Raw genomic sequence first — 27801 nt, 5'->3', positions numbered from 1 at the left:
AAATTGTATGTTGTTCAAATTGCAAGAAAACAACAAAAAGTGATACTATTACCTTTCACATGCAGTCTCAAATTGCCGAACTACTAATTAAAAATTCAATCCTGGCTATTGTAACTACATCAAAAGGACCCATTTTGATACCTTATAAAAAACTCATAACTTTTATCAAGATAATAACAGTTACTAGCTAGTATGTTATTCTTTCATTCATGTTATTAAAAAATATAGTAATAACATGAATGTAAGAATAATATAACTGCTTTTATCTAGATAAAAGTTACAAGGCGCTATATTTCATAATTAAACAACATAAACAACACAACAAAAATGCAAACCAATTTACGTGATGCACAAAATATATTTACCAGCATACATGAAAAATTGGATCAATACTGAGAAAACCCTTTTTTCCTGCAAGAATTTATTCACTGGCCCCCTGCAAGGGTTATCTGTGTACATAAAGATGTTAGCCTCACAGACCTTCATGTTAACTGTCATTCATTAAGTGATATTTAAACACGGATAATCACGCTATGTGTCACTTAAGCACGAAGGGCAGACACTACGAGAATGCAAAAAGTGTTTGTTAGAATTATCACAACATGGTGCCGCATGCAGCTCACATCTTAGAGTGAGTAATTTTCAAGAAGTTCATTATATTTGTACCTGTGTCAATCCTCTTACTGTTACTAATGACTGTTGTATCTTCATTTATCAAATAACTGAAACAACTGTAAGGATTTCCGAAGTGGTAACAGTCAGTGTTTGCTGAAATGATGCACTCCTCCTTCAAGATTTAAATAGTGAATGCACTGACATCTGATATCATTTTTATTAAGCACTGTTTTTTTTCCTCTTGAACTCATTTTAATTTACTAGAATAAAATAAATCAGGATGATACAGTTACATGAAAAATATTAATAAGCTTAAACCTTCTGCTATAAAACTGAAACCATGTGTCCCTTGCTCACAAACTGGAAGACAAAGTGACGAAATTTTGAATAAAAAAAATCTGATTTTCTATTTAACTCGCCTCATGTGCATCCTTCAAATCTAATAAAAACAAAATGATAAATAAAAAAAAAAAGAAATTCGATTTGTGGCACCAACAATTCAGCCAATCAGGGAACAGTTAGCAAATTACTTTTCATGTAATCATAAGAGTAATTGCGGAGTCTAGAACAAACATTGCTTCAGGGCTGGATCCTCTTAGAAGTTGGAATATTGAACCCCGCCATTGATTTTTGAGAACAAATTATACATAAAGGAGTCCATAATATAGTTTTAACATGTCCCTGGTATTTGGGGGAATAAAGAAAGTGTAACACTTCTCGACAATTGAAGATGATTTGAAGTGTATGCAATTTTAGGAGAACATTTGAAGTAATCTGTACCAATTGTACGTAAATGAGCTTAGAATTTAAAATTACTCACACATGGGTTAATTTTCAATACAAACAGAAATACCAACATTCTCAATGTCAACAGCAGCAACAGTCCTTTGAGAGCAAGATATCTATCAACCACCCAATTAAATTAAAAAAGTGCTTTCAAACAATGGCCTTTTAATGAACTTAGAAGGTATTCCAATTAATCAGACCTAATGTCAAATTACTAGTGCGATTATGTATGACTAATTGTTACGTTATCTCACGCAATTGTTTTGAAATCAATAAAAGGATTACTTATATCTAAAACAGAAATCTGATGAACAAAGGGAAATAATCTTTCATTATATCCTTATCAAAAAAAATTACAGAATGTGCTGAAAAAAATTATCCCTTTTGACAAGGTATAAACATCTGATGCACATTTTAAACTATTTTTACTAAATGCCTAATTTTTTTCATTAACATTTAGAATGAAGTTTGTTACTGAAGCTCCTAAAATGCAGCGAAGGCCCTCTTAAAAGATTCATTAGCTAAATTTACAGTGAAAAAAAATCAAGAAAAAAATCACTTTAGCTCTAATTATAAACTGCATGCACTGTTGCATGCTACCCCTACGAATCAGATCGGCTTAGGCCATAACAGACCATCTTGCCTTGCCATAATGAGCACAATTCTTCAGATGAGTGGCTTCCATTATTATTAATTTATTGGCACAACCGACCAGAGCAATGTGTTAGTTAAACAGACAACTTAATTAGACAACATACAGTGTGTGAAGTGTCTTCCTGAATATGCCAGCGGTATATTTTGTTATAATTAATCACTTTCTTATCTGTCAGTTATGGAAAGCACATCAAATCAGCACCATGTCTTAACAAAAAGCTTTTCACATTCAATGGCAACCCATTTTTTAATTAAAAAATTATTACAAAAACATTCAACCCCACTTTATGCTACCCCAAAACTTGCACCTGGTCGATGGAAAAAAAAAAGAAAAAAAACATAGTAGCCTGCATGTTCTCCCCCTGCAATGCAACAATCTTAATAATATTCTAAAACCACAGTGCTGGGAATTAACATTTTAAGAGGTTTTTTTATCATTAAGCTCTTATTTAAAGAAGGTTATTTAGGGTATCCTATCCAAGCTTTTCCTTCCAAATCCAATTTTGCTGTGAAAACGTAAGTTATTTCCTTTTTCTAACAAATATCATTGCTCTACTCTTTTCTAAACTTGGATTCAATTTTTCATAATTTTTCTTATTAAATTATTTAGTTTTAAATGGCTGGTCAGTTATTTATACCACCATGTTTTCCAGTACATTTCAGAAGCAAATGTCAACATCAGGTTCTTTTATTTGAGGGTTTTCATCCTTTTTAAGATCTGGAGTTGGAAAGATGTCTACCTCTGGGACAGTTTCAAACTCAGAAAGTATAATACCTTTAAATGATATATAGTTGTAAATGTTTCCTGTTAAGTTAAACTGCATTGTTTTCCTGTATATATTTTAAAAGGAAATACTAAAATTAGGTATTTTTAGTCTACTAGCAAGAGGGATTTCATCCTTTTAAAGGTCTGGCACAATGGCACTGATAGGTAGCATTGCAGGACATGTAGACACAGAAAATAATGACTTTGGGCAAGTTTCAAATGTGTATCTTTTAGCTTTCTTTGTATACTTGCTTACTGCTCTCTGTATAAAATGTGCTTTTTCAAAGTAATCATTTACATTTCTTCCCATTAATTTACTAAACAATATGGACCTCAAATGCGAGTTGCTGCAACAATTCATGGCATTAAATGTACCTTAAACAATGCATCCATCCAGAAGTTCTGTCATACATTTTCAATAGTACATCAACAATTTGGTTTTGCCACAAAGACCATGTAGACTAATTGCCTAAATAATTCAAGGCACCCCAGTTCTGATTTTAATCATTTATTGATATTTAAATTGATGGAGCATTTGGGTGGTTGATGCTTAACAAACCTGGGCTGGTATACACTTTTGTCTTGATACTTCTAAGTAATTCTGTTAGGGTAACCTTTTTAAAATTATATTTCCATGAATTTTTGATCATTTTCGTATTGTTCACAGTTTGTGGAAGACATAACATTTACAACAATATTGTGAAATATTTAATAGAATCTGAACACATATCAAAATCAATTCTGTTATATTCCTTTAAATCATATTTGTCAGAACACTACTGTATATTATTGAGATGATTTCAGGCACTCTAAAGTACCTTCAAATTTCCACAGTCAATTAACAGCCATTTTCCCTTGAAAAATATGTGACTTACCATAATTAATCCAAATAATGACATCATTTTGGTTAGAGACTTATAAACAAAAACTCTCAAAAGTGTTTTAAAAACCAGGAGAATCATGTCAGAAAACAATTTTGGTTATTTTAAAAATAATGACAATGATTAAGCATACTGCCAACCATCCTATATAAAATACTAGTATAAATATAATGCCAGTAAATTTCTACTCTAGTTTGGACTGTTCTTCCACTAAATATCATATCACATCACTTTTACACAGCCATGAAAGTAATTGCTCTGCAACTTGCCAAATCCATTCCTTAAGTTTATTCTATTTTTAATTTTATTTCATAAACCATTTTCATATTGTCCAGCACCCATATCAAGTTATATTACAGTCTCCAACTCCTGCAAAATGCATATATACAATAATACACATTATACGAGGCCATCTTGTATACAAAATCACACTTTAAAATGTCCAAGCGAGCTGCATGACAATTTGCTTTTTGTCAACGAAAACCCCTTTTGCTCCAACTGAAGCATGTGTGTACACCAGTCCCACACAATACCTTTGGTTCTATGTCAACATCCATTTACTTCTTGCCATTAGCATAGTCAACATTGCATTATAACCCCGGACCTCCCTGCCTACCCCAAGCCACGCTGGAAAGTAAATACAAATACAGCGGGAAGCCGAGGTGATTGTTCGCACATGCCAACTGTTCAACTATGGGAAATATATGTATATATATCTGGGTGTTCCACTTTAGGCCCTACTGTGAATTTGTTTGTGTAATATTTGAATTCAACTGGGATGAGTTGATCCATGGGAGTTGGAGTTAACAGGGTGGTTATTTCGTTTTTTAAATACCATTTTAAATGAATGTTTCTGCTATTAAATGATAAAATACTTAGAGCCTTTTTATCTTTGAATCAACATTATCAATAATGGGAATAACTAGACACATATTGTTGTTTGGATATGCGTAAATACATTTTTTTAAACTTTATGCATTAGAAAAGAAATATCAGACATGCACTATTGAAAATCAAATCACCATCAAAAGAATAAATAATTTACATGGTGATTAACTAAGTATTGAAAATTCTAGGAAATACTGAAATGTTGCTACTGTACACAAGTCTAATACTCATTGTGTGATCGAGTTTGAAAAGGATTCACAAATAAAAGATCAATCAAGTTGCTACGACATTCAGGGTACCATATCCAGCAGCATAAACACTCAAATTAAATACTACGAAATTCAGGGTGCCACACACAACAGCATTAACACTCAAATACACTTATTTCCATGTGACAGTCATCAAATCAATAATGCAACACAATGTAAGATGGATATGGTTTTCAAGCTACTTTGTCACCCTCAAACAATTAAAATGATGTACAATATGATCATCAAAGAAAAGGGTTAATTCCCTCCCATACAAATCAATCATCAAAAGAAATATAATTAGTAAAGACTTATATTTCATGAATGGTGGTATACGCTGTGCTGTTCTCCCTTCATCAACTATGCATATCATATATATATATATATATATATACAGAGAAAAGATAATTGTTATATCATAACTGATTGTATTCTCTGCAATAGGGATTAATTTTAAATGGCCATGTTTTGCAGTTTAATAATACTTTATATGATGTGAGGTAAAAAAAAAAAAAGGGTATCTGTAAGAGACTAGTAGGCGTATGAAATGTGGATGGCAATATTTCATTAAGGGTATCATAAATTAATTATTAAAATCTGTGCCATACTCACTACCAGTGGATTGTTTTCTTTTTTAATTAGAATCTAATTGCTTGAATTTTCTTTGAACAATGCCTTTGTAAGCCAAATATAGTAAGAAAGCTTAGAATATAGGTTGGGTTTTAGCATCAGGTCAACATGACACATATATACAGGGCATGTAACATATGCACAATCATGCAATAAATGACGAGCCTGTCATTTTTTCTTCAAAGATTGGCATCGCACATCTATAATATAAAAAGAAAAAAACTTAAAATTGCATGTGACACACTAGGAAAATGAAATACTAGTAGACTATACTGCACGTTAATTGGGGATTTTGATCATTTAAATTTCAAAATCAAATAGTGCAAACTTTTGCATTGCTCCGAATCTGTGCACTGTTCAACTTGTATTACAAAACACATTTCAGGATTACATTGCGTCTATTTTGATGACTTCAGGTAAATTAAGGAGTCTAGAAATCAGCATTGCCCCCATAAAACTTTCCACGTATGCTTAATCTTGTGTTTCAGTCACAAGCCATTCTTTCTACTAATTGCTTGCTGTAGAGAAATGCATTCATTGGTCCAGCAAACTGACCAATCAATGGCCAATATCTACATGCCCATTAGAACTCAGCGTGAAGAAAGCTGATAGTTGACTGAAACAGGAAAGTTTCACAGAAAGTGCAAAACCAACTATGCAATTAAAGATACTTTGATGAGGCATCCACAAAATTAATTCAGCATCCTCAACATTATCTAACATGCAACAGATCTGTGTTGATTCTATGCACTGCCTTGGGGTGCTATCTAAAGGTGAAGAGCTTGGAGCCTGCTCGCTAAAATCTTTGCCGTTTACATTTGGGCTTTAACTCCATTGCTCCGTCAACACAGCATGGGAATATGTTTGACCAGTGTGCCTAAAACAATTACGTGACAGAGGATGTGCCAGAGACACTGGTATCTCAGTGCCCAAGCCAAGAGGAAATATCTAACATCCTGTATCAAATTCTAAATTGACCCAGTATTTATCTTTTATTAACTATGCCAGACACAATATCAAATTGCTCTGATCAAATTTTGCTAAAAATGGCCCTTCTATAATATCTTGTAAGGATCAGAGTTGAATGAATATTAAGAGAACTATGCTAAAGAAGCTCGAGGGTGTTTTGCATATATCTATATACTACAGTACTGAAATAATGTACTGGATTATTCCAGACCACACAAAAATGAAAAAAGAAAAAAATACTTTTTTGCAATTACCTTCTGTGTCGCTTCAGCAAAACTGGAGTCCCTGGACAACCTTTCTTCACTCTTCCTCTTTCCTTCTTTCCCATGCTTTGACTGCTTGTGGTGGTCAGTCGACTTGTGGTGGTCAGTCTTCTGGTTACCTGCCTTGTGGTCACCCCCGTGTGGTTTGTGGTCAGAACTTGACACTGTCAAATTTCCCCCTTTCGCAATTTCTCTTTTGGGGCTGTAAGCAAACAGCACACAAGTGTGAATTTACTTTAATAGCTTAATGTGAAGATTCTACTTGACTGGGTGCTTGGGAGGGCTTTTTTCTTATTGACAGAAAGATTCAAGCATTTTAAAAATTGGAAAAATTAAAATTACTAAACAAATAACTTGTGGCGATGGATGACAATATTGAATGTAGGCACAAAACATGTTACATGATTTTGAGCATACTTAATGTCTAAATTTTGTGTTTTACATTATCTATTTGACTGATTTCATAATCTTCTTTACTACAGTGACATTCTCTCTCAATATATCATTATGCAACCCACAGGCTGAACATCTGAAATATTTTTTTCTGTGAACTTTTTATAGAAACATTTCAATCTTTCCACCTTAAAGAGACCCTTTTTGGGATTGCCATATTGCCTCGAACCTTCCCTTTATTTCTAGATCATGTATTATAATCCACAGGCTTAAGCTTGCCGCATCCTTAAAATTCCAATTCAATTAAAAGGTACAAATTTAAATAAGTTCTCCTACTAGGTAAATCACATCGAAATTGACACAAACTATTTTTTAAGTTCTGCATGTCAGTCAGCCTTTGCTCAGATTCAAAGAAGTTTAAGAATTTATACAATCCAGTCAAGCTGCTTTTCAATCTTGAGCTTCATTGCAGTTCTCAGTATCATACTTGTAAGTTTGAGAATAATAAGTAACAGGGTTTTCCTTCTAAGGTGTTTAATCGAGGAAACTGCAGAGCAATATTGACAAACATCATGGGTGAAGGCTACGGTACTAGTACATGCTCAGAAACAGTGTCTTCATAAAAAGCTATCACTTTAAAAATGTACAGTAAAGGACATTATTGATGACAGGGTAACAGTTAGTAAATAATGAAAAATCACTACTACTAAACAAAATGCACTTATTATAATTCTTCATACTGGCTTACATATGGCTCTTCAACTGCATCAAAACTGGCATACAAATTTATATTATGAAGATGCCGAAGTGAAGGCATAAAAAGTCAATAAAGTGGAGTGTCAGCGAGGACGTGTGTATTCAATATGAACTTTATAATTCAGTGACAGGCCTTTGTATCTCAAAACAGACTACATAAATATGATATTTGAGAGCCATTTCTTTTCATTATTCATAACAAAAAGGGCAACCCCTTCCTTGTTAACTAGTGAGTTTACCCCAATTGTCTACAAAATGTCTACGAGACAAACTGCTAGTGACATCACTTTGGCTGGTTACAGATTTTATTCCAAAGTTCCTAAATTCAAATTCTTGTCCAGGTCAATTTTGCTACTGACCAATGGGAAGTGTACACAAGATGTATCGATATAAAAAGACCACATACCAACAGTGAATGAGAAACCTCACCTCTGTGAACTCTCATTGTCGATGACAATGTCAACTGAGAACAAGCAATTTTCGTCACGGAGTCAAAGCCTTGTAGTGTAACAAAACACCCACACAATGACGCGCATGGGTGTGGAATGTTTGGGAGAGGAGAAAAATGGGAAAAAAAAAAAAAAGATCGATCATAAAGGTGTGAACTGAAAGAGGATGTAAAAGACTGAGTGACCACCATGGAGTTGGCACCTAGTGATCCTGGGGAGATATGATTGTGTTAGATGTGACGGTTGAGATGAGAAATTGCAGTGGAGTGGAGAAGACAGCCTTGCACTGCACATGATGTTTTGTCTCAATCTTGTGGCAAATTTGAAGGAATAAATTTATACATATGTGATAATGTTCCAATTTGATAATATCTTTTTAACAAGAATCTGCATCTTCATTTTGCTTAAATGTGTTATTCAAAATAAAGCAGATATATTCAGTGGTTTCTTGTAAGCTCGCTCTCTCTCTCTCTCTCTCTCTCTCTCTCTCTCTCTCGATGGTATACGAATCACAATAAACTAGTTTTCAAAAACTTCAAAGAGTCACTTACAAGTATTTTCCTATTATCTACTGTAGAGTAAACTTAGCTTGTATTCTGATTTTCCAAACATGTCCAAAGCACTCACAGATGAACCTCTGTACAAACAGTTTCTATGGTCTCTGAGGCATAAAGCACATCTAGATTAACACTGGGCAAACAGACATCTCAAAGTCATGACAGGCAATCAGGGAACTTTCCAAATAACAGACAGATAATTATGTAAACACTGAGTGACTACACTTTTAATATAAAGCCTTTCATATGAAACTGTGAGGACTGGAGGGAGATTTTTATAAAATGTGCTATACAGTACTAACATTACTGTAATTAAGTTAAAAGTGCAAAAAGAGCATGCTAGTAACTTTGAAAAAATATGTTATCAAGTCCAATTTTCAAACTGCCTCTTCTGATGCAAATTTTAAACAGTAGTGAAATATGCTTATTTTATGACATTGCTTTCTAGTGACGCTAGCGCAGATAAAAAATAAATAAAAAAAATCTTTGAAAAATAAGACCCATATTTGCAATGTGATAGAAAGTTGGATTAATACAAAAATTCCTTTTCATTTTCAGATACATCCCAGGATAAAGACAGCAGTTCATATAATATAAGATGTAAGGGCATAAACTGTCACAATAATAGAAACGCAAATATTTTTATAGGTAATTATGTCAGGTGTTATCCTGAGCTGTAAACACAAGTAAAATGACACTGCTGTAAACATGCATATGTATCCTCCCACACACATACACACTAGTAATATATTGACACACACACACACACACACACACACACGCTTTAACCTGACAACCACCTAAACTGACATCACCATCCAAGCTATCACAGGCTCGCACTTGTAGACAAGGGAGAGAGAGAGAGAGAAGGAAGGAGAGAGAGAGAGAGAGAGAGAGAGAGAGAGACAGAGAGAGAGATAGAAGGAGGAAAGGGGAGAGAGAGAGAGAGAGAGAGAGAGAGAAGGAAGGAGAGAGAGAGAGAGAGCCAGAGAGAGAGAGAGAGAGAAGGAGGAAAGGAGATAGAGAGAGTGTGTGTGTGAGAGAGAGAGACAGAGAAAGCAATAGCAATGTACTGCACCCAAATCTCCACACCTCCACACTAAGGTATGTGCAGGTCAGAGATAAGAACCTGCTACTCTCAGCACAAAACCTGTCAAGTGCTCTGATTACACTGAGTATATAACTACTAGTAAGAAGTAACTGCACTAACAGTTCTATTAAGACAGGGCATTAACTAGACATTTTCCACTTGTGTTTTAATGATAATATTAATATTAAATTTTCTGAAAAATGGCCATTCAAAATGTAAGTAAGGAGATAAAATAGCAGTAGTGAATAAAATCCATTTCATCATGCTTACTTTAGATCACATAGTCATGTTAGACACAATTTAAATGTTTTATTTCATTGCATATAAATCTTTATATTTTCCACAATTCAACCATGGCTCCGCTCAAACTAGAGACTAAATGGTTCTTTTACATTATGATGCCCTTGCTGGTACTAATAATTATCTTACTGGTGCATCTTAAATGTCATCTATTTCATCTTAAACATCATCCATTTAATCTTAAACGTCATCTATTTCGGGACATCTTTTTTTGTTATTATTATTACGACCACAGCTTGTTTTCACTGCTGGTCATGTCCTTAACTTATCAGCTGTTTGAAGCTGTCCTTGCTAATATCTTCTCAGCTACTTGACTTCCTTTTTTTTTTTTTTTTTTTGCATGGTGTATAGAATAATGTATCATTTTGGAATAGAATTATGTCTCCCAGAGCCAACTTTTCACACACACACACACACACACACACACACACACACACACACACATGCACGCATAAAATTTCACTTGCACACACAGAGGCTTGTCCAAGTGCTATCATCACAAAAAACAACTAGCGGTTTGAGGTATCAGCAACCACATCCAATCAAACTAGATAACCTACATGTTACAACACACACCAGCTGTTACATAAATTCACGCTATCAAATAACATGGTATTAGTAATTAACACATCATACAAGTCATACCTCCTACATGCCCTTTCTGTACCTGAACAAGAACCAATCAATACATCCCATGTAGTGAATTGTCACCCTTCTGAAAGCTTGATCCCTCTCACTGCTTGTCCAGGTAACAAACTGATACTAGTAGCAATTCCCAAAGGCTATGGCAAATTTCCTAATTCCACAAATACAGCCAGAGATGCGGTGCTCCTACACAGTAAAATCTACTACTACAAGTACTCAATGACACTGTCCGTTGTTCCCATGATAAACCTAAAATAGATGATTTCTGAAGACCCATGGGTGAATGACAATTACAACCTGTCCTGTAGTGAAAACCTCGTGTCCTAAACGTACATGTACTGGGCAATAAAGACAGACTTAAGGTACGCACTGACACCTGTCTCTCTGTCAACCAATGAGCTGGAGGCTGCGTTCTCATTTATCTTCCTACCTCAGCAGATAGCCGGCCATGTAAACAAAGCGGGGGTGACAGTTTTGGGGTCAGGAGAGTTGATCTTTCATAGTACTATTAGAGTCAACACAGGGATTGGGTTTTATGAGGAGTGAGACTGGGTGATATGGAAGCTGATTCTTCTGGGTCATCTCAAAGGGGGTCACCTTTTTCTTGAAAAAAAAAACATTTTCTTTGTCATATTGGTGATTTATGCTAGAAAAAATACCCACTGTAAATATATAGTAGAAGGAACAGGGTATGAAACAAAGAGAGAAATGGACAACTAGCTGCCCTGAATTTCATCAGGATCTGTTTGTTAAGACAAAATCCCTGAGCAACTTTTCACTCCTTTTTTTTCATTAAAAGAATTCTCTTTAAAAGGAGAAAAAACCCCAAGTCTATACTTTATGCAGTCCAGTATATCTAGACAGAAATAGCTGTTCAGAGATGAGAAAGTGCTAATACACCAGCGCCTGCACCACTGTTATACATTTTGATCCTCCTGGTGCCCTGAACAACTATTAAAATAGATCACTGTTTCTTCGCTTTTTCTTCTTTTTCTTTCATCTTTGTTTTTTACAGCTTTATAATTAATTTATGACCAAAAGGATGATAAATTTGTGAAAATAAGTTATGTAGTCTTTTTATCATTTTCTCATATGCCATAAAGGCACACAGGCTTTGTGAAAAAAAACTTGCTAAAAACTATACTGTTTTTTTTGTTTTTTTTTCTAAAACATGGAATATGAATGTGAAAACAAACTCTATCTGAAAGCAGACCTGGTTTACTAGTACTAGTATGCTATTATTAGGATTTATATATTTTTAAAATGAACAGTTTTCTCTGCTGAAACAACTAACTGACCCATACACAGTACAGATAACAAAATTTTCACTCCACCCAACAGTAAGTATGTGGTCAACATCTGGTCTTACTAAAATATTTCTTTTCTACCCAATGTGCAACTTTTTCTTTTTTTTTTTTTTTTTGCATGAGTCAAATCAACCTGCAGTTCATTCCTAAAGTAGTCATAATCAGAAACTGACTTATACTTTGGGATTTTCTTTTTGTCTCAAGTTATGATATACTTTTTGTGTTGTTCCATATGCATGTATTAGTAGCTTCTGTGACTGTGAGAGCAATGTGATTTCACATAGAGGGTTGAGCAGCGGCGGATTGAGGCTGTCTTCTCGGTCTTCCGGAAGACGGTCAAATTTCTAAGTTTACATTAATGAGTACCTAATTTTTTCTGTCGGAAGACGGTCAAAAAATGGAGGATGGATCAACAAAGATCACGTGGAAGACTGTCAGAAAATATCTCTGGATCCGCCCCTGTTGAGCCCAATAGTATATACATATTCACATGTGGCAATGTCTTTTACATACTGCTGACATGTACTGTCACATATTGCAATACAGCTGTACATATTCAGGTCTACTAGTATACATTACCGTATAAAACTACGACTCTTTCCACACCAAACTAAGTTCACTAAAATAAGGCACACAAGCAACAAAAGCCCTGATTCCTAAAAAATTTGATTAAATTGAAATGCTGTCTTTATTTCAAACTATTCATCAAAAATCTTAGCTTCATTTCATTAAGAATCTTAGGGGATTTTCCAAGCTCTTACATCATATTCCCCATTTTACAACTAATTTCTTTTTCATATTGATAATACTTTCATGTTTCATGTAGCCTACTTTCATGTTTCAATAGCATTTATTACAGGTGAAACTGACAGCATAAAGTGAAATATTTCATTGTCAACATTCCTAGTAAGCAGTTTTCACTAATTTAAGCAACAAAATAAGACTTTTTGCAAAACATGCCTTAGCATGATCAAAATGTGATGAACTAATAACAGTATGATGCCCGGGGGGGAGGGGGGGGGGCTATGTAATCTGGCCACCCTGTAAAAGGATTACTAGTAGTTAACTATTTTTGGCCTAACTTAGTCCCGATGTGAACACGACCCATGACAAATTAATATTACGCAGCAATGATTGTGTACATGACAGGGCAGATTCCAAAATAATATGATGCAATTGAAATAAGCTTGTGTTTACCTAACTCCTATTACATAAATCTAGCCTAAAACGAAAGTAATTACTAGTGCACATACTAGCAAAGTTTCAAGACTACTTGTAATTTAGTCAAATCAATCTATTACAACTCTTCACATTCTTAAACCAATACAAGTACACTGTACCATGTAAGCAAAATAGACATCACATATACACGCACTGTAGACTAACCCTTGAGAAAATGCTGAAAATGTTTCCATGATGAATAAACTAAGTCATTAGCATATGGTGAGGCCAGTCATAATATCTGACATCAAATCAATCCTCAGGATTGATGCCTTCTCTTACAAGCTAATATTTCTATCCACTGCACTTTACTGTAATACATGTATTGCAGTATACACAGATATACTGGCTACCATAGAAAATATATATACTAGTATCCACCATTACTAAATAAATTTATAACACCGACGCCAAAAATGCACAGATGGAACAAAAAATGAGTGTGCTATAGTAGTCCAACATATAGATCTGAGAGACAACAAATCATTCATACTAACAAGGTAGTCTATTAGACTAAGCATGCATAGTAACCATACTAAATAAAGCTATATAGTGGGACTTTATTTGAACTGCTACAATGCAGTACAATTTATACTATTACTACATGCACTCAACACACACACACACACACACACACACTCACACTCACGCAGGCACGTACATTTTAATAAGACAATTGACACTGACCAATTAAGTACTGCGACAGTTGATTAATGTACTGGTACACTGAGTTCATTGATTTCATCAACATGACTACAATATTAAGACTTAAGTGGTGGTATGCTGATTGATTTATTGAAGGAAACAACAATTAAGTTACCCAAGCCTACATTATTCACTGATTCTGAAGAAAAATGAATGCGTAAGAGCTAAGGGAGAGAGACCCACATGTATGCAGAGAGAGAGAGAGAGAGAGAGAGAGAGAGAGAAAGAGAGAGAGAGAGAGCATTACGCCAACGTGCCGCCAAAAAGACAAAATCTGAAGGAGAATGATTTTGAGGAGTTTGTCATTTGCAGCGGGCACCTGTGCTTGTCAACACAACAATATTTTCAGACTTAGTGTATGACAACAACTTACCTGTCGAACTTCGGCTCATATTCTGGCGCGTACTGCTTCAAAACCGTCGGGAGAGCACTGGTTTTAGCTGCAGCCATAATAAATGTCTTCAAACAATACCCTTTTCACTCACTTTCTCTTCATTACGAGAATATCTATGACTGGGACGTTCCTTCACACACTTGTGGCCATGTTGGAGACCTGTTGTAGTCACGTGACATAAGTAAACCAATGCTATGGCAACTTCATATCAAACAACTTATGGCCTCATATGAAGTTTAATGACATAAAACGCCCATCCAAACAACATTTTTCTATCGTAGAGATCAGGTGTTTTTAGTCCTCACAATCAAAGATTTTCTTCTAGAGGTAATTAAATATAAATGAACAGAGACACGTTTTAATATTGTGTTAGTTGCGATTTAGCTAAATGTGTATTTATAAGCCCTATTGCTTTGTTATCGCATCTATCGCAATTCACTTGGTCACAATCGATGCTCTGTGAGGAATTGTGAGCTTTGAGCTTTGAAAGCCCATTCGTGGTGCGACAAAATAAAGCACATGTATATGTATATACATATACATATATGTATATGTATATGTATATAGATTGCGTTTATTACAGTCCGAGCAGGCACATAAAGCGGCTCAAAATTGCCATCGTCTTCTACATGTAGACTAAGATCTAATATCCGTTTATTAGATCTTAGATATAGATCATAAGCATTTTCGGGTGGAGCACTGAAAGGATATTCTAAGAAGCCAATGACTGAAAAAAAAAACGAATGACTCTAAAGTAGGCCTACACGCGTTAGTGTATCATATTTACTGTCATTGCTTTAATAAGTAAGACGATCAAATGAGACCCGAATAACAGAACTAATTACACCATAATCAAAGGGACTGACCTGACTGGTTAACTGTTAACATATAGCCTACATGTACAAGTAGACGGACCCTATTGTTCACCTGTTAAGAGAAGCCAGTTAATCACCTGGACACCGTACAGGTAGACGGACTCCATTGTGTAACTACTAAGAGAAAACAGATTTGGCCTATTATATGGAAACTATGCATTTACCTTTATCCTGCCAAATTTTGACGATTGTGTATGATATTGGCTATACAGTGTATTTTATACCATTCACACTACTTCGGTCACTTTTGACACGTTGTCCATGCCTTGTATGTCATCCGAAAACATTTTCCATGTGTTTCCATGTGTTTAAATAAGCGTAACCCAAATAAAAGTCAAATTTTGATTCAATATCAACCATATTTAGTATACAGATAGATTAGGCCTTCATAAAAATGTTAGAGCGTTGTGGATCGCTGACACATCACGAATACCCTCTACCAGGGCGACAGATTGATTTTATACAGATATTCACAGATATGTCTATAGATAAATAGACAGCTCGATTTGGTAGAGGGGTACATCACGAATGGGTTATTCTCGACTTGTCTTCTTAAACTGCAATAGACAAAAGAGTTGACGTAGCAGGGCTCGTCCGGGATTTGAACCCGGGACCTCTCGCACCCTAAGCGAAAATCATACCCCTAGACCAACGAGCCGCTCGCTCAATTGTAATTTAACTCTTCTTTTTTATATTTCTTCTCGTAGCAAAGCAATCACCCATAACTGCTGACTTAAAAAATATTCATTTATTTATTTTTTTTTTTTTTCATCTCGGCACTACGGCTTAGTTGGTGAAAGCAAATGTCTCGTAAAATGGCGACCTTAGGTTCAAATAGCTATAGCAGTAGGTTCTTTCGCTAGAACTCTTTAAAGCAATTGAAAAACACCTCTTTAAATGCTTAGGTAGGAAACTCGATTGCGCAATAATTTATCATCTTTGAACAATGGATTCTTTGTACTGATATTTACGATAAAACAACTGCATATATCATATGAGTTTGGACCTTCATCAGTTTTAAAAGTTAGGCAAAGATAACAATGATTCAGAATTATTCTATTTTATTCTATTTGACTTTGCTTTGTTTATTATTTTATTTTATTTTATTTTATTTTATTTTATTTTATTTTATTTTGAGAGAGAAAGAGAGATAAAATGTGGTTTGTTTGTTATCCAACCTCTGTTCATTCCCGACGAATATATGATTGGCATTATTTATTTTCTTATTCAAAGGAATTAACCTAACATCAAAGTACATAAAAGTATAACAAAAGAGATGAACTGTCTATAGCCTGTTAACTGGCTTCATATAACAGGTACTCGTAACCCAGTTAACTCCAATCAACAGTGTACTACCTGTTTACACTATTAATTGAACAATCACGTCGGGCCTTTGATGTCGCGCGGCACGAGCCACCTGATCAGACAGATCATCGTTAATTTCATTTGTTCTTTCTGTCGTAGTCAAAAGATCACAGGTGACTTGTCTATAAAAGCACGCTTGCAGTGTGTTCTACCATCAGTTCATGTCCTGTCATCCTTGTATGCAGTTCAGTTGTTCACTAGTTAAGAAGAGATATTCCAAGAGAAAAAGATGAAGTTGAAGATGTGTAATGTTGTGAGAGAAGAGAAGAGTCAGGTACTATTACTATAACAGTACTGATAAAATTGTGTTTGAATCATATCTTTTAGAAGTGTTATTTATTCCCCTATTTATTTATAATGTGTTTCCACAAATATTTTTTAATATTTTAAATGTAGTGATACATTGTTTTATAAAAAGAACGTGTAGGGCCTACTGTATATGAAAATTATTTACTTCAACAATGACTTAAATATCAAATGGCATTTGTTGTTGTTAGATTTCTATTTAAAAAATGATTTTTTGTCATTTATGCGTCTTTTTTCTTGTCGAATATATTATTTTATATCTGTTTTTCCTTTTTCTAGGTTGAAGAGGAAGTTTTGTGGGAGACTCATCATGTGAAGATCTCCAAGGTACGTTAATCATGGAGTGTTTGTTTTAACAAAAATTAGATTTCGTTAAGTTGTCTGCAATTAATTCAAAATGCATTTATACATTATCTCCATAATTTTGCTCACCTTAAAAAAAGAAACCTGTATCGGCCTACCGTAGTGTATATAGGTATACAACAGATGACCCCAGTCACTAACGATGTTGATTAATTCAAAACGCTCAGCATTGATTTGTTTAATTGTCGCAATTTCTTAAAGCTGAATGACATTACTTGTGATTTGGATAGAAAGTATATTATTGTTTAGGCTGCTCAAATGTACTGACTCCGACAATTTTTAGTTCTGTTTCACAGATTTTGGCTGGTTTTTCTTTAGATTTCACACATTTTATTGCTAATAAGTTTGTAAAGATATTTAAGCAAGTTGAAAAGTGTAACTGTAACAACATCCCTAAAACATTCCCCAGATATCCATGATCATGTTTTTTTGTTTTTTATTATTATTATTATTATTTTTTATTTGTGTAGATGCGTCTGGTCGGGTTAGGTATAGCAGTGAGTGGTGGTTATGACAACCCATGTAATGGTGATCCTTCAATCGTCATATCTGACGTCATCAAGATTGGACCAGCTGAGGGAAAGTTAATGTAAGTCACTCTGTATTTTTACTTCTGATGCAATATGATCAAACTAGTAGATGTGTATTTGCGAGTTTCAGTACGAGTTACGTATGTGAATTTCTCCCATACCTAGTTAGCTCTTCAGGTAATATCAATTCACAATCTCAATATGCACTGAAAATAGAATTTTCATCATGCTTATTTAACATGCTTATTGCTTTATGATAAATCTTTATGATAATATCGTTTTAAAATGTCATATTCAGGGGACATTAAAACTAATTGTCTGTATTTGTATTTGTTTTTCTTTAGGATAAATGATCGTGTGTTGAGTGTGAACGGTCACTCCTTTGACCATGTTGACCAGTCTACGGCTATCCAAGTAATAGTGGACTGCGGGGACACTGTGAATATGGTGAGTATATTACATGAACGGCAAATATCTAAACAACAAATTTCGATACCAAAGAACAATGCCATTTAATTTGTTGAATACCTCCAATTGTTTAAATAGAACAAACGTCTTTAGTCCTTTACCCGATAATTTGGTGAAATAAAACAAATCGTTCGTGTGTCAGACTTTGATTTATTTATTTAGATATCATACTCTCAGCTACCACAATAAAATGTAAAATGTTGATCTAAAGACCGACGTTTAGATGTCGTAAATGCCGTAAATGTAAAAATAAGTTGAGTTCCTGTAACGTTAACGTTATATGTATTCTGTATGTTTTAGGTGGTCAGCAGAGCGGTGGTCAGTCCTTGTTCAGTAGTCCTTGCTCAGTCCAGTGTGTCAGTGACCGGGAAGAATAAAAGAGGTGGTGAGTTTTAATTTAGATTGACAGCTTTGGAATTGTACATTATCAGGGTCATATTTCTTTTTATCATTTTCTACTATTGCTAATGACGCCACAAATAAAGGAAAAAATAAGAAAATGAAATAAAAATACAAGTGTGCTAGTTGTGATTAGTAGGAAATTAATCTTAATAAGGCAAAGTTATACCTGATTTCATTAACAGTTCTTTTCGATTTCCCTTCAGATTCTTTAGTCCGCAAGGCCAAGAAAGTGATAAGCAAAGTTAAAGGAAAAATGCAGCAAGATGCTACCAATAGACAACCCCTTAACAACAGTATCTACAGGAGACAAGAAAATGAAGAATCAGAAGTTGGTAAGTCAAAGCAGTTCTATGAATTCCAGTTTTTATCGGTTGGAAATTGGAATTTGACATTACCAGTACGATAATATCTGTTGATCGAGGTTGTCACCTTAAAAGATATCACTTTATATATGTCATTATTTGAACGCCATGAACGCCCAAAACATTCTACGGTAAGAATAATTTCATTTAAAATACGTTGAGAAAGGTTTAAATATTTACTCACTCTGAGAAGGTTATACTTATAATTTCATACTTTTATTTTCAGCTCACGACTTCAAACACCTGTCTTATGAACTAACCCTTAAGAAGAAAGTGAACAACGTCAACATGGACATCAAGGCCGACACTTATGACAAGTTTTCTACGTCCACCGTCAGCCGCATGAGAAGAAGTATTAATGAGATATAATGTCAACCACTATACGAACACCTCGCATCTAAGTCGTCTGGACCTCACAGAGGGGAAATGTGGGAGCGGGTCTCGGCACATCTCCACATGATTAGGATTAAGACAGACAAGATACTGAAGTAATTGTAAGTATAAAAGTACATAATAAAATTAAGGATATTAAATAATAAAACGAAATTAGTCGAATACTATTTTATTAACATTGTTTCATGAGCGTTTCACAGTCGTTTTTGATATATCGGTACGGTATCCTTCTTTATTGTTAGTGTTATTCAATAATGTAAAAAGTCAAATATATAATACATAGAATTGCAAATAAGTTTCTTTCTATCAATAGTTGCCAGATGAAGAATACGATATGTTATGTATTCATGTAAATATTTCCTTCAAATATAGAACCGCGTCTTAAAGTACATTTTCCACGTTTCAGTTATTCACGGACACACATCATTCTTTTGACGCAATGGTTTGAATCTGTCGGAAGAGACCACAACCACACTGATATATCCAAGACCCGTGCAATGTTTGTGATATACGTGCACCAGTATTTCCCAGTCAGATGAAAGGCCAAGTCGTTGAACCATTCACGTACGTGAATTCTTCATCGCTTTCACGACTTCAGTTTGAAAGACTTAGATTGATAATCTGGAAATGTTACCGAATTTAGTGTGATCTTTATAAAGAAAAAGAACCCAAGAAACTGAGCAATTTTCGCCAATATAATTTGTACAGTGGCGAATGCTGGCATTCCTACCAACTTGTTTTGAATTTATATGCGCGAGGATAATTACTGTTAAAGCTGACTTCATTGTTTTCTATTGAGTAGATTCGTGGCTGTGTTCGTTTTCTTTGATTTCGTAAGATGAAGTCCACGGCGCACTTGTTGTGTTTTTGTTTGTTAAATAAATTTTATATGTATTTGACATCAGTCTTGTACTTTTAATCCCTGTCTTCAGCCATTCCAACTGATCTAAGTATCGTAGTAGTTTGATATCAACAAATTCATCAAAGTTAAATCATAGCAGTAGATTAGTCTCAAATACGTGTACTAATCATAAGTTCTTTAGCTGTGGGTTAATCATGTAAGACAGCACAGCTACGCGTCTCCTCAAATATATTTTCTTCCATAGCTAAACCATCGGTTGTAGATCGCACCTTATACAGGCGGCAACTTTGCGTAAGAACATCGGCTTAGTATAACATTCTTTGCATTGTATTGTTGTAACTAACTTCTACTCCTGCAACTGAGGCGTGATATTTGACGTATACATGTATAATACGATATCAGCCTTATGGATTATACAAAAAGTTTTTTAAAAAAGCATAATACCCCTGTAAACATGTTAAAATGGGATAATATAATATGTGATAGGCTATGTAACAGTAACTGATTTAGACAGTAACACGGTAGCCGGGGCGGGGGGGGGGGGGGAGGGGGGGGGAAGGGGGATTCGGGGGTTCAAAAGAACCCCCTTTCTGCAGTAAAAAAGGTTCGCTATGGTTAAATGTCATATGTCATTCATGTAAACTAAAGTCTCATGACAAAAGGTCCACATTTTCAGTAGAAAACCCCTCTTTTGCAATTGCTGACTACGGGCCTGGGAAGCCACGTTCCAGAGCGTGCAAATTAAACTGATTCCACGATTTTCTACAAGCCACCATCTAGTAACACTTTATTTAGTAGTTTGCAACATCAAACACTGGAAACTTGGACGCTATTTGGTTATCATTTTATTCCTCGTCTCAACCTTCAGCTATCTCATTTTATTAATTCCATTTGGTGCTATTCTTTCTCTTTTTGTTTAATGATAATTGACTCATTAATGTAATTCCAGTATTAGCATTTTGCCCTTTAACCTATGATGTCTTGCTTCATTTTTCGGGGCCACTATGGAAAAAGGTGCTTACGCTTTTTTTGTGCTATCATCTCTGATGTTTACTTTGACTGGGTTTCAAACCCTTGATCAATCTCACAGGATCGGGCGATCTCCACTGGGGTTTTCGCTAAATTGCTTTCAGCTTAAGCGGCTTAGATGTCTGGGGTGCCTACTTAAGTTGCTAAACGATAGTTAATTACCCCCTATCAGCTTCAGTAGGCGTGACAGACATCTTAACCGTTTAAGTTAGATACAATTAAGCGAGAATCCCCTTGGAGATAGTTCGATCCAAAGTTAGTACGATAGGGTGTGGGAATGGTCTCTTATGTAATGTATTAAAAGATGTTTATATTGCATGCAAAATTACTCTTGCTATCTACAGTAATACTGCAAATACCCATACTTAATCAATCGCTGAAACTGAAGCCCTGTGGTGTGCTTGATACGCGAAGACAACCGAAGACACACATTTAATCTCCGTTGTATATCAAATAACCGTTTAATCTCCGTTGTATAATCAAATAATATATCGTATACTCGAGAAGGTTCAGCTAAGAAAAATAAAGACATAGTGAACAATGGCTAACGGGATTTTATGGATACTTCTTTCACTTACTTCAAAAAAAAAAAAAAAAAAAAATGGCCACGGAAAATTTATAAGAACTTTGATATATACCAACATACCTAATTTTAGTAATTAGAATCGAAGTCTTTTGATAGCTTTTTAAAAAATATGATTGGTCTTTATCACGAATGGGTACATTCCTCATTATTTTTATCTACTTCCATCGCTAAAGTACAAGAGTAGAGGAAGAAGAAAAGGGATTGTGTGGGAATTGAACCCAAGACCTCCCGCACACCCAGAGAGAATCCAACCCGTATATCTTCTTTTTCTTTTCTCAAAAGAGACATTTCGGGTACTTATTTAAGACTATTTTATAGAAGTTGCTTATCATTAAATTGCATTTGTCGTTATTGTTTAACTTGACATTTTCCTTTCTACTGTTTGGAAGAGCTCCTTTAAGCAGTATACAGTGATCACAAGCCATAACATGATATCGTCATGAGCTATACTTGCCGTAGCAAAACAGGTACATGTAGCTGTTTAATCTTTTTTATTTTTATTTTTAATATTTTTATTATTTTATTCTAATTGTTCGAAGCTCGGCTATATGGCTTAGTTGGTTAAAGCCCCTGTCTAATGAGCAGGAAATTCTGGGTTCGGATCCCGGCAGGGTCTTTTTATTCATAACAAAGAAATAAGATTGTCCGATGACTTATCTTCTTACAACAATGGCAATTTTCTAACAACCTAAAAGTTGATGTTCTCGTGATATTTGCGCTTTCAGAAATTCAGCAATTAAAGAAATTAAAATAACTTTAATGTTTATTTAGGGACAATAAAGTTTTCTTTCTGTAAAGAGAGACAGATAGAGAGTTTGGTTTGCTTGTTATCCAAGATTTGTTCATTCTAGACGCATATACATGTATGGTTGACATTATAGTTATATACTTTCATTCAAAGGAATTGACCTAACATTAAAGTACTAAAAGTATAATAAATGAGATAAACTGGGTCGTCTCGATAATCCGAAGGTTTATTGGTCGGAAAATCGTTTGTACCCGCGTATGATGAAGTTTGCTTTATTACCAGTAAACTATACACTTTATCCATGCATTAATTCGGACTATCAAGCCTTCGAACCAATGAACCGTCGGCCCCAAAACTCGCTATATAGCCTGTCCACTGGCTTCATTTAACAGGTAGAGAGAGAGAGAGAGACACACGAGGGGGGGGGGGGGTAAAGTTTTTTTTTATATGATTGCTAAGTTAATTTTTATTCAAAGGAATTAACCTAACATCAAAGTACATAAAAGTATAACAATAGAGATGATCTATCCATAGCCTGTTAACTGGCTTCATTTAACAGGTACACGTAACCCAGTTAACTCCAATCAACAGTGTACTACCTGTTTACACTATTAATTGAACAATCACGTCGGGCCTTTGATGTCGCGCGGCACGAGCCACCTGATCAGACAGATCATCGTTAATTTCATTTGTTCTTTCTGCCGTGATCAAAAGATCACAGGTGACTTGTCTATAAAAGCACGCTTGTAGTGTGTTCTACCATCAGTTCATGTCCTGTCATCCTTGTATGCAGTTCAGTTGTTCACTAGTTAAGAAGAGATATTCCAAGAGATAAAGATGAAGTTGAAGATGTGTAATGTTGTGAGAGAAGAGAAGAGTCAGGTACTATTACTATAACAGTACTGATCAAATTGTGTGTCAAATACCAGCGTTACCCGTGTAGTTTAGGGGTTTAAATCTTATCTTTTAGATGTGTTATTTATTCGTCTACTTATTTATAATGTATTTCCCCAAATATACATTTAATATCTTTAATTCAGTGAAGCATTGTTTTATAAACAAAACGTGTACTGTATATGAAAATTATTTACTTCAACAATGACTTAAATATTAAATAGCACTAGTCGTTGTAAAATTTCTATTAAAAATTGATTTTTGTCATTTGTGCGTCTTGTCAAATATATTATTTTTATTTATGTTTTTCCTTTTTCTAGGTTGAAGAGGAAGTTTTGTGGGAGACTCATCACGTGAAGATCTCCAAGGTACGCTAATCATGGAGTGTTTGTTAATTCGATTTCCTTAAGTTGTTTGCAATTAATTAAAATACATTTATACATTATTTCCATAATTTTGCTCACTTTAAGAAAAAGAAACCTGTAATTATCGGCCTATCGTAGTGTATATAGGTATACAACAGATGACCTCAGTCACTCACGATGCTATTAATTAATTCAAAACGCTCAGCATTGATTTGTTTAATTGTCACAATTTATTAAAGCTGAATGACATACGTGTGATTTGGATAGAAAGTATATTCTTTTTTAGGCTGCTTAAATGTACTGACTCTGAGAATTTTTAGTTCTGTTTCACCGATTTTGGCTGGTTTTTCTTTAGATTTCGAACATTTTATAGTTAATAAGTTTGTAATGAATAAATTTTAGCAAGTTGAACAGTGTAACTGAAACAACCCCTAAAACTTTCCCCAGATATCCATGATCATGTTTTTTTTTATTTTATTTGTGTAGGTGCGTCTGGTTGGGTTTGGTATAGCAGTAAGTGGTGGTTATGACAACCCATGTAATGGTGATCCTTCCATTGTCATATCTGACGTCATCAAGATTGGACCAGCTGAGGGAAAACTAAAGTAAGTCACTCTGTATTTTTACTTCTAATGCAATATGATCAAAGTAGTAGGTGTGTATTTGCGAGTTTCAGTGCGAGTTACATATGTGAATTTCTCCCACACCTAGCTAGCTCTTCAGGTGATATCAATTCACAATCTCAATGTGCAGTGAAAATAGAATTTTTAACATGCGTATTTAACATGCTTATTGCTTTATCATTTTAAAATGTCATATTCAGGGGACAATAAAACTAATTGTCTGTATTTGTATTTGTTTTTCTTTAGGATAAATGATCGTGTGTTGAGTGTGAACGGTCACTCCTTTGACCATGTTGACCAGTCTACGGTTATCCAAGTAATGGTGGACTGCGGGGAAACTGTGAATATGGTGAGTATATTACATGAACGGCAAATATCTAAACAACAAATTTCGATACCAAAGAACAATGTCATTTAATTTGTTGAATACCTCGAATTGTTTAAATAGAACAAACGTCTTTAGTAATTTACCCGATAATTTGGTGAAATAAAACAAATCGTTCGTGTGTCAGACTTTTATTTATTTATGTAGAAATCATACTCTCAGCTACTACAATGAAATGTAAAATGTTGATCTAAAGACCGACCTTTAGATGTTGTAAATGCCGTTAATGTAAAAATAAGTTGAGTTGCTGTTATGTTAACGTTATATGTATTCTACATGTTTTAGGTGGTCAGCAGACCGGTGGTCAGTCCTTGTCCAGCAGTCCTTGCTCAGTCCAGTGTGTCAGTGACCGGGAAGAATAAAAGAAGTGGTGAGTTTTTATTTAGATTGACGGCTTTGGAATTGTACATTATCTGGGTCATATTTCTTTTCATTATTTTGTAGTATTGCTAATGACGCCAAAGAAAAGGTAAAAATAAGAAAATGAAAATAAAAATAAAAATACAAGTTTGTGAGATGTGATTGGGAGGAAATAAATCTTAATGAGATAAAGTTATACCTGATTTCATTTACAGTTCTTTTCGCATTCTCTTCAGATTCTTTAGTCCGCAAGGCTAAGAAAGTGATAAGCAAAGTCAAAGGAAAGATGCAGCAAGATGCTACCAATAGACAACCCCTTAACAATAGTATCCACAGAAGACAAGAAAAGGAAGAATCAGAAGTTGGTAAGTCAAAGCTATTCTGGTTTTAATCGGTTGAAAATAGGAAATAAACATTACCAGTACGATATTATCTATTGATCAAGGTTGGTCACCTTTAAAAACAGCATTTTAAATGTGTCATTATTTGAACGCCATGAAGGCCCAAGATATATTCATTTTCCAGTATAAATCATTTCATTTAAAAATGCGTTGACAAAGATATAAATTTTACTAACTCTGAGAAAGTTATACTCATAATTTTATTTTATCGTTTTTTCAGCTCATGAACTCGAAGACCTGTCATATGAACCTACCCTTAAGAAGAAAGTGAACAACGTCAACACGGACACTAAGGCCGACACTTGTGACAAGTTTTCTACGTCCACCGTCAGCCGCATGAGAAGAAGCATTAATGAGATATAATGTCGACCACTATACGAACACCTCGCATCTAAGTCGTCTAGACCTCTTAGAGGGGAAAATGTGGGAGCGGGTCTCGGCACATCTTCATATGATTAGGATTAAGACAGACAAGATACTGAAGATAATTGTAAGTATAAAAGTACCTAATTAAATTTAGGATATTAAATAATAAAACGAAATATGTCGAATAATGTTTTATTAACATTTTTCATGAACGTTTCAAATTTTGTTTTTGATATATCGGTACGGTATCCTTCATTGTCAGTGTTTAAACATAATGAAAGCTGTCAATTATTCCATGCCTTAAATTGTTAATGTTTCTTTGTGTTAATAGTTGCCAGTTGGAGGATTTCATTTTTATGTATTCATGTCAATAGTTCCATCATATTATTCTTTCGGAAAAATCAAACCGTACGTTAAAACTTTTCTTTAAATATATGTTCTATATTTCAGTGATGCGAGGCCAGACATTCCTCAACAGACGCCAGAGTGTGACGGGAATCTGTCGGAAGAGATCAATTCCACACTGATATTTCTAAGACACGTGTAATGTCTGTGACAAACATGCAGCAATATTTCCCACTCATGTCAAGAGCCAAGTCCTTGAATCATTTGTGACTCGTACATGAATGCTTCATCGCTTTCACGCCTTCAATTTGATAGACTTAGATTGATAATCTTGGAATGTGATCTTTATAAAGTATAAGAACCCAAGGAGCTGAGCAATTTTCGCCAATATTATTTGTACCACTGTGAATGCTGGCATTCCTACCAATTTGTTTTGAATTGATATACGCGAGGATAACTACTGTTAAAGCTGACTTCACTGTTTTCTATTGAGTAGATTCCTAACAGTGTTCGTTTTCTCTGATTTGGTAAGATGAAGACCAAAGTGCGCTTGTTATGTTTTTGTTTGTTAAATAAATGATATATATATATTTATTTGACGTCATTTTTGTATTTTTAATCTGAAGCCGAACATACGATATCAGCCTAAAGGATAAATTATATTCATTTAAAGTTTATTGATAATACCCAATTAAACATCTTACAATGGGATAAGTATTTTGACAGTAACACTGTCTAGTCATCTTTGTTATATTTAATGATGCAAGCTAACGCAGGCTTGCACCGGAGGGGGGGGGATGTTGGAGGTTTAAAAATCGCCCTTTTTGTAGGGGAAAGTTCAACTATGATTAAAATTAATTAAAGTAAACTTAGGTTTCATGAAAAAAGGTCCACATTTACAGAAAAAAAAAAGATTCACCCTATTGCAATAATTGGCTACGTGCCTGGAATGCCGCGTTCCACATCCCGCAAATAAAACCGATTCCATGTTTATCTGCCAGTCACCATGTATTAACACTTTATTGAAACATTTGTACAATTTGCACTGATCACGTCGATAAAAATTGCAATACCAAACACTGGAAACTTGAAATCTTTTTGGCAACCATTTTATTCCTCGTCTTAACCTTCGGCTTTTTCATTTGATTAATTCGATATATTGGTTTTTTTTTTTTTTTTTAATGATAACTTACTCGTTAATGAGATTCCAGTATTAATATTTCCCCATTTAAACTATGCTGTCTGTTTCTTTTTTC

General features: G+C 34.6%; 3 protein-coding genes and 1 non-coding gene across 5 annotated transcripts in view; 2 read left to right on the top strand and 2 right to left on the bottom strand.

Moving 5' to 3' along the window:
* Positions 1-14693, bottom strand: part of LOC106151939 (uncharacterized) — a 42391-nt gene extending 27698 nt beyond the window's left edge. The window contains exons 1-2 of one of the 2 annotated variants that reach the window (XM_013525380.2): positions 14497-14693; positions 6692-6902 (exon numbers count right to left, since the gene is read on the bottom strand). In XM_013525380.2, the coding sequence (XP_013380834.2) occupies positions 6692-6902; positions 14497-14573 (288 nt within the window). In that variant the 5' untranslated portion in view covers positions 14574-14693. Of the gene's footprint in view, positions 1-6691; positions 6903-10912; positions 10957-14496 lie in introns of those variants that run through there. The other variant, XM_087014953.1, reaches the window with a different exon arrangement.
* A 1285-nt stretch (positions 14694-15978) lies between these two features.
* Trnap-agg (transfer RNA proline (anticodon AGG)) lies at positions 15979-16050 on the bottom strand. The gene has a single exon. It is a non-coding gene; the product is annotated as a tRNA-Pro (tRNA).
* An 809-nt stretch (positions 16051-16859) lies between these two features.
* LOC147761186 (uncharacterized) lies at positions 16860-20480 on the top strand. The gene is made up of 8 exons (XM_087014511.1): positions 16860-17031; positions 17343-17390; positions 17897-18015; positions 18301-18403; positions 18725-18809; positions 19030-19158; positions 19415-19682; positions 19988-20480. The coding sequence occupies exons 1-7, from the start codon at positions 16987-16989 to the stop codon at positions 19555-19557; spliced, it is 672 nt and encodes a 223-aa protein (XP_086870637.1). The 5' UTR covers positions 16860-16986; the 3' UTR covers positions 19558-19682; positions 19988-20480.
* Positions 20481-23553: 3073 nt separating this feature from the next.
* On the top strand, positions 23554-27172 carry LOC147761185 (uncharacterized). Its single transcript, XM_087014510.1, has 8 exons — positions 23554-23688; positions 24021-24068; positions 24552-24670; positions 24935-25037; positions 25359-25443; positions 25670-25798; positions 26055-26324; positions 26651-27172. Exons 1-7 carry the CDS (start codon positions 23644-23646, stop codon positions 26195-26197), a joined length of 672 nt encoding a protein of 223 aa, XP_086870636.1. The 5' UTR covers positions 23554-23643; the 3' UTR covers positions 26198-26324; positions 26651-27172.
* Positions 27173-27801: the final 629 nt, after the last annotated feature.

The sequence above is a fragment of the Lingula anatina genome, chromosome 6 (assembly GCF_051362555.1).
Source record: "Lingula anatina isolate TDL-2025a chromosome 6, LinAna3.0, whole genome shotgun sequence".
In the NCBI taxonomy this organism is placed as follows: Eukaryota; Metazoa; Brachiopoda; class Lingulata; order Lingulida; family Lingulidae; genus Lingula; species Lingula anatina.
Note: the sequence above shows the minus strand (reverse complement) of the source record. Positions and strands in the feature narration are given on the sequence as shown.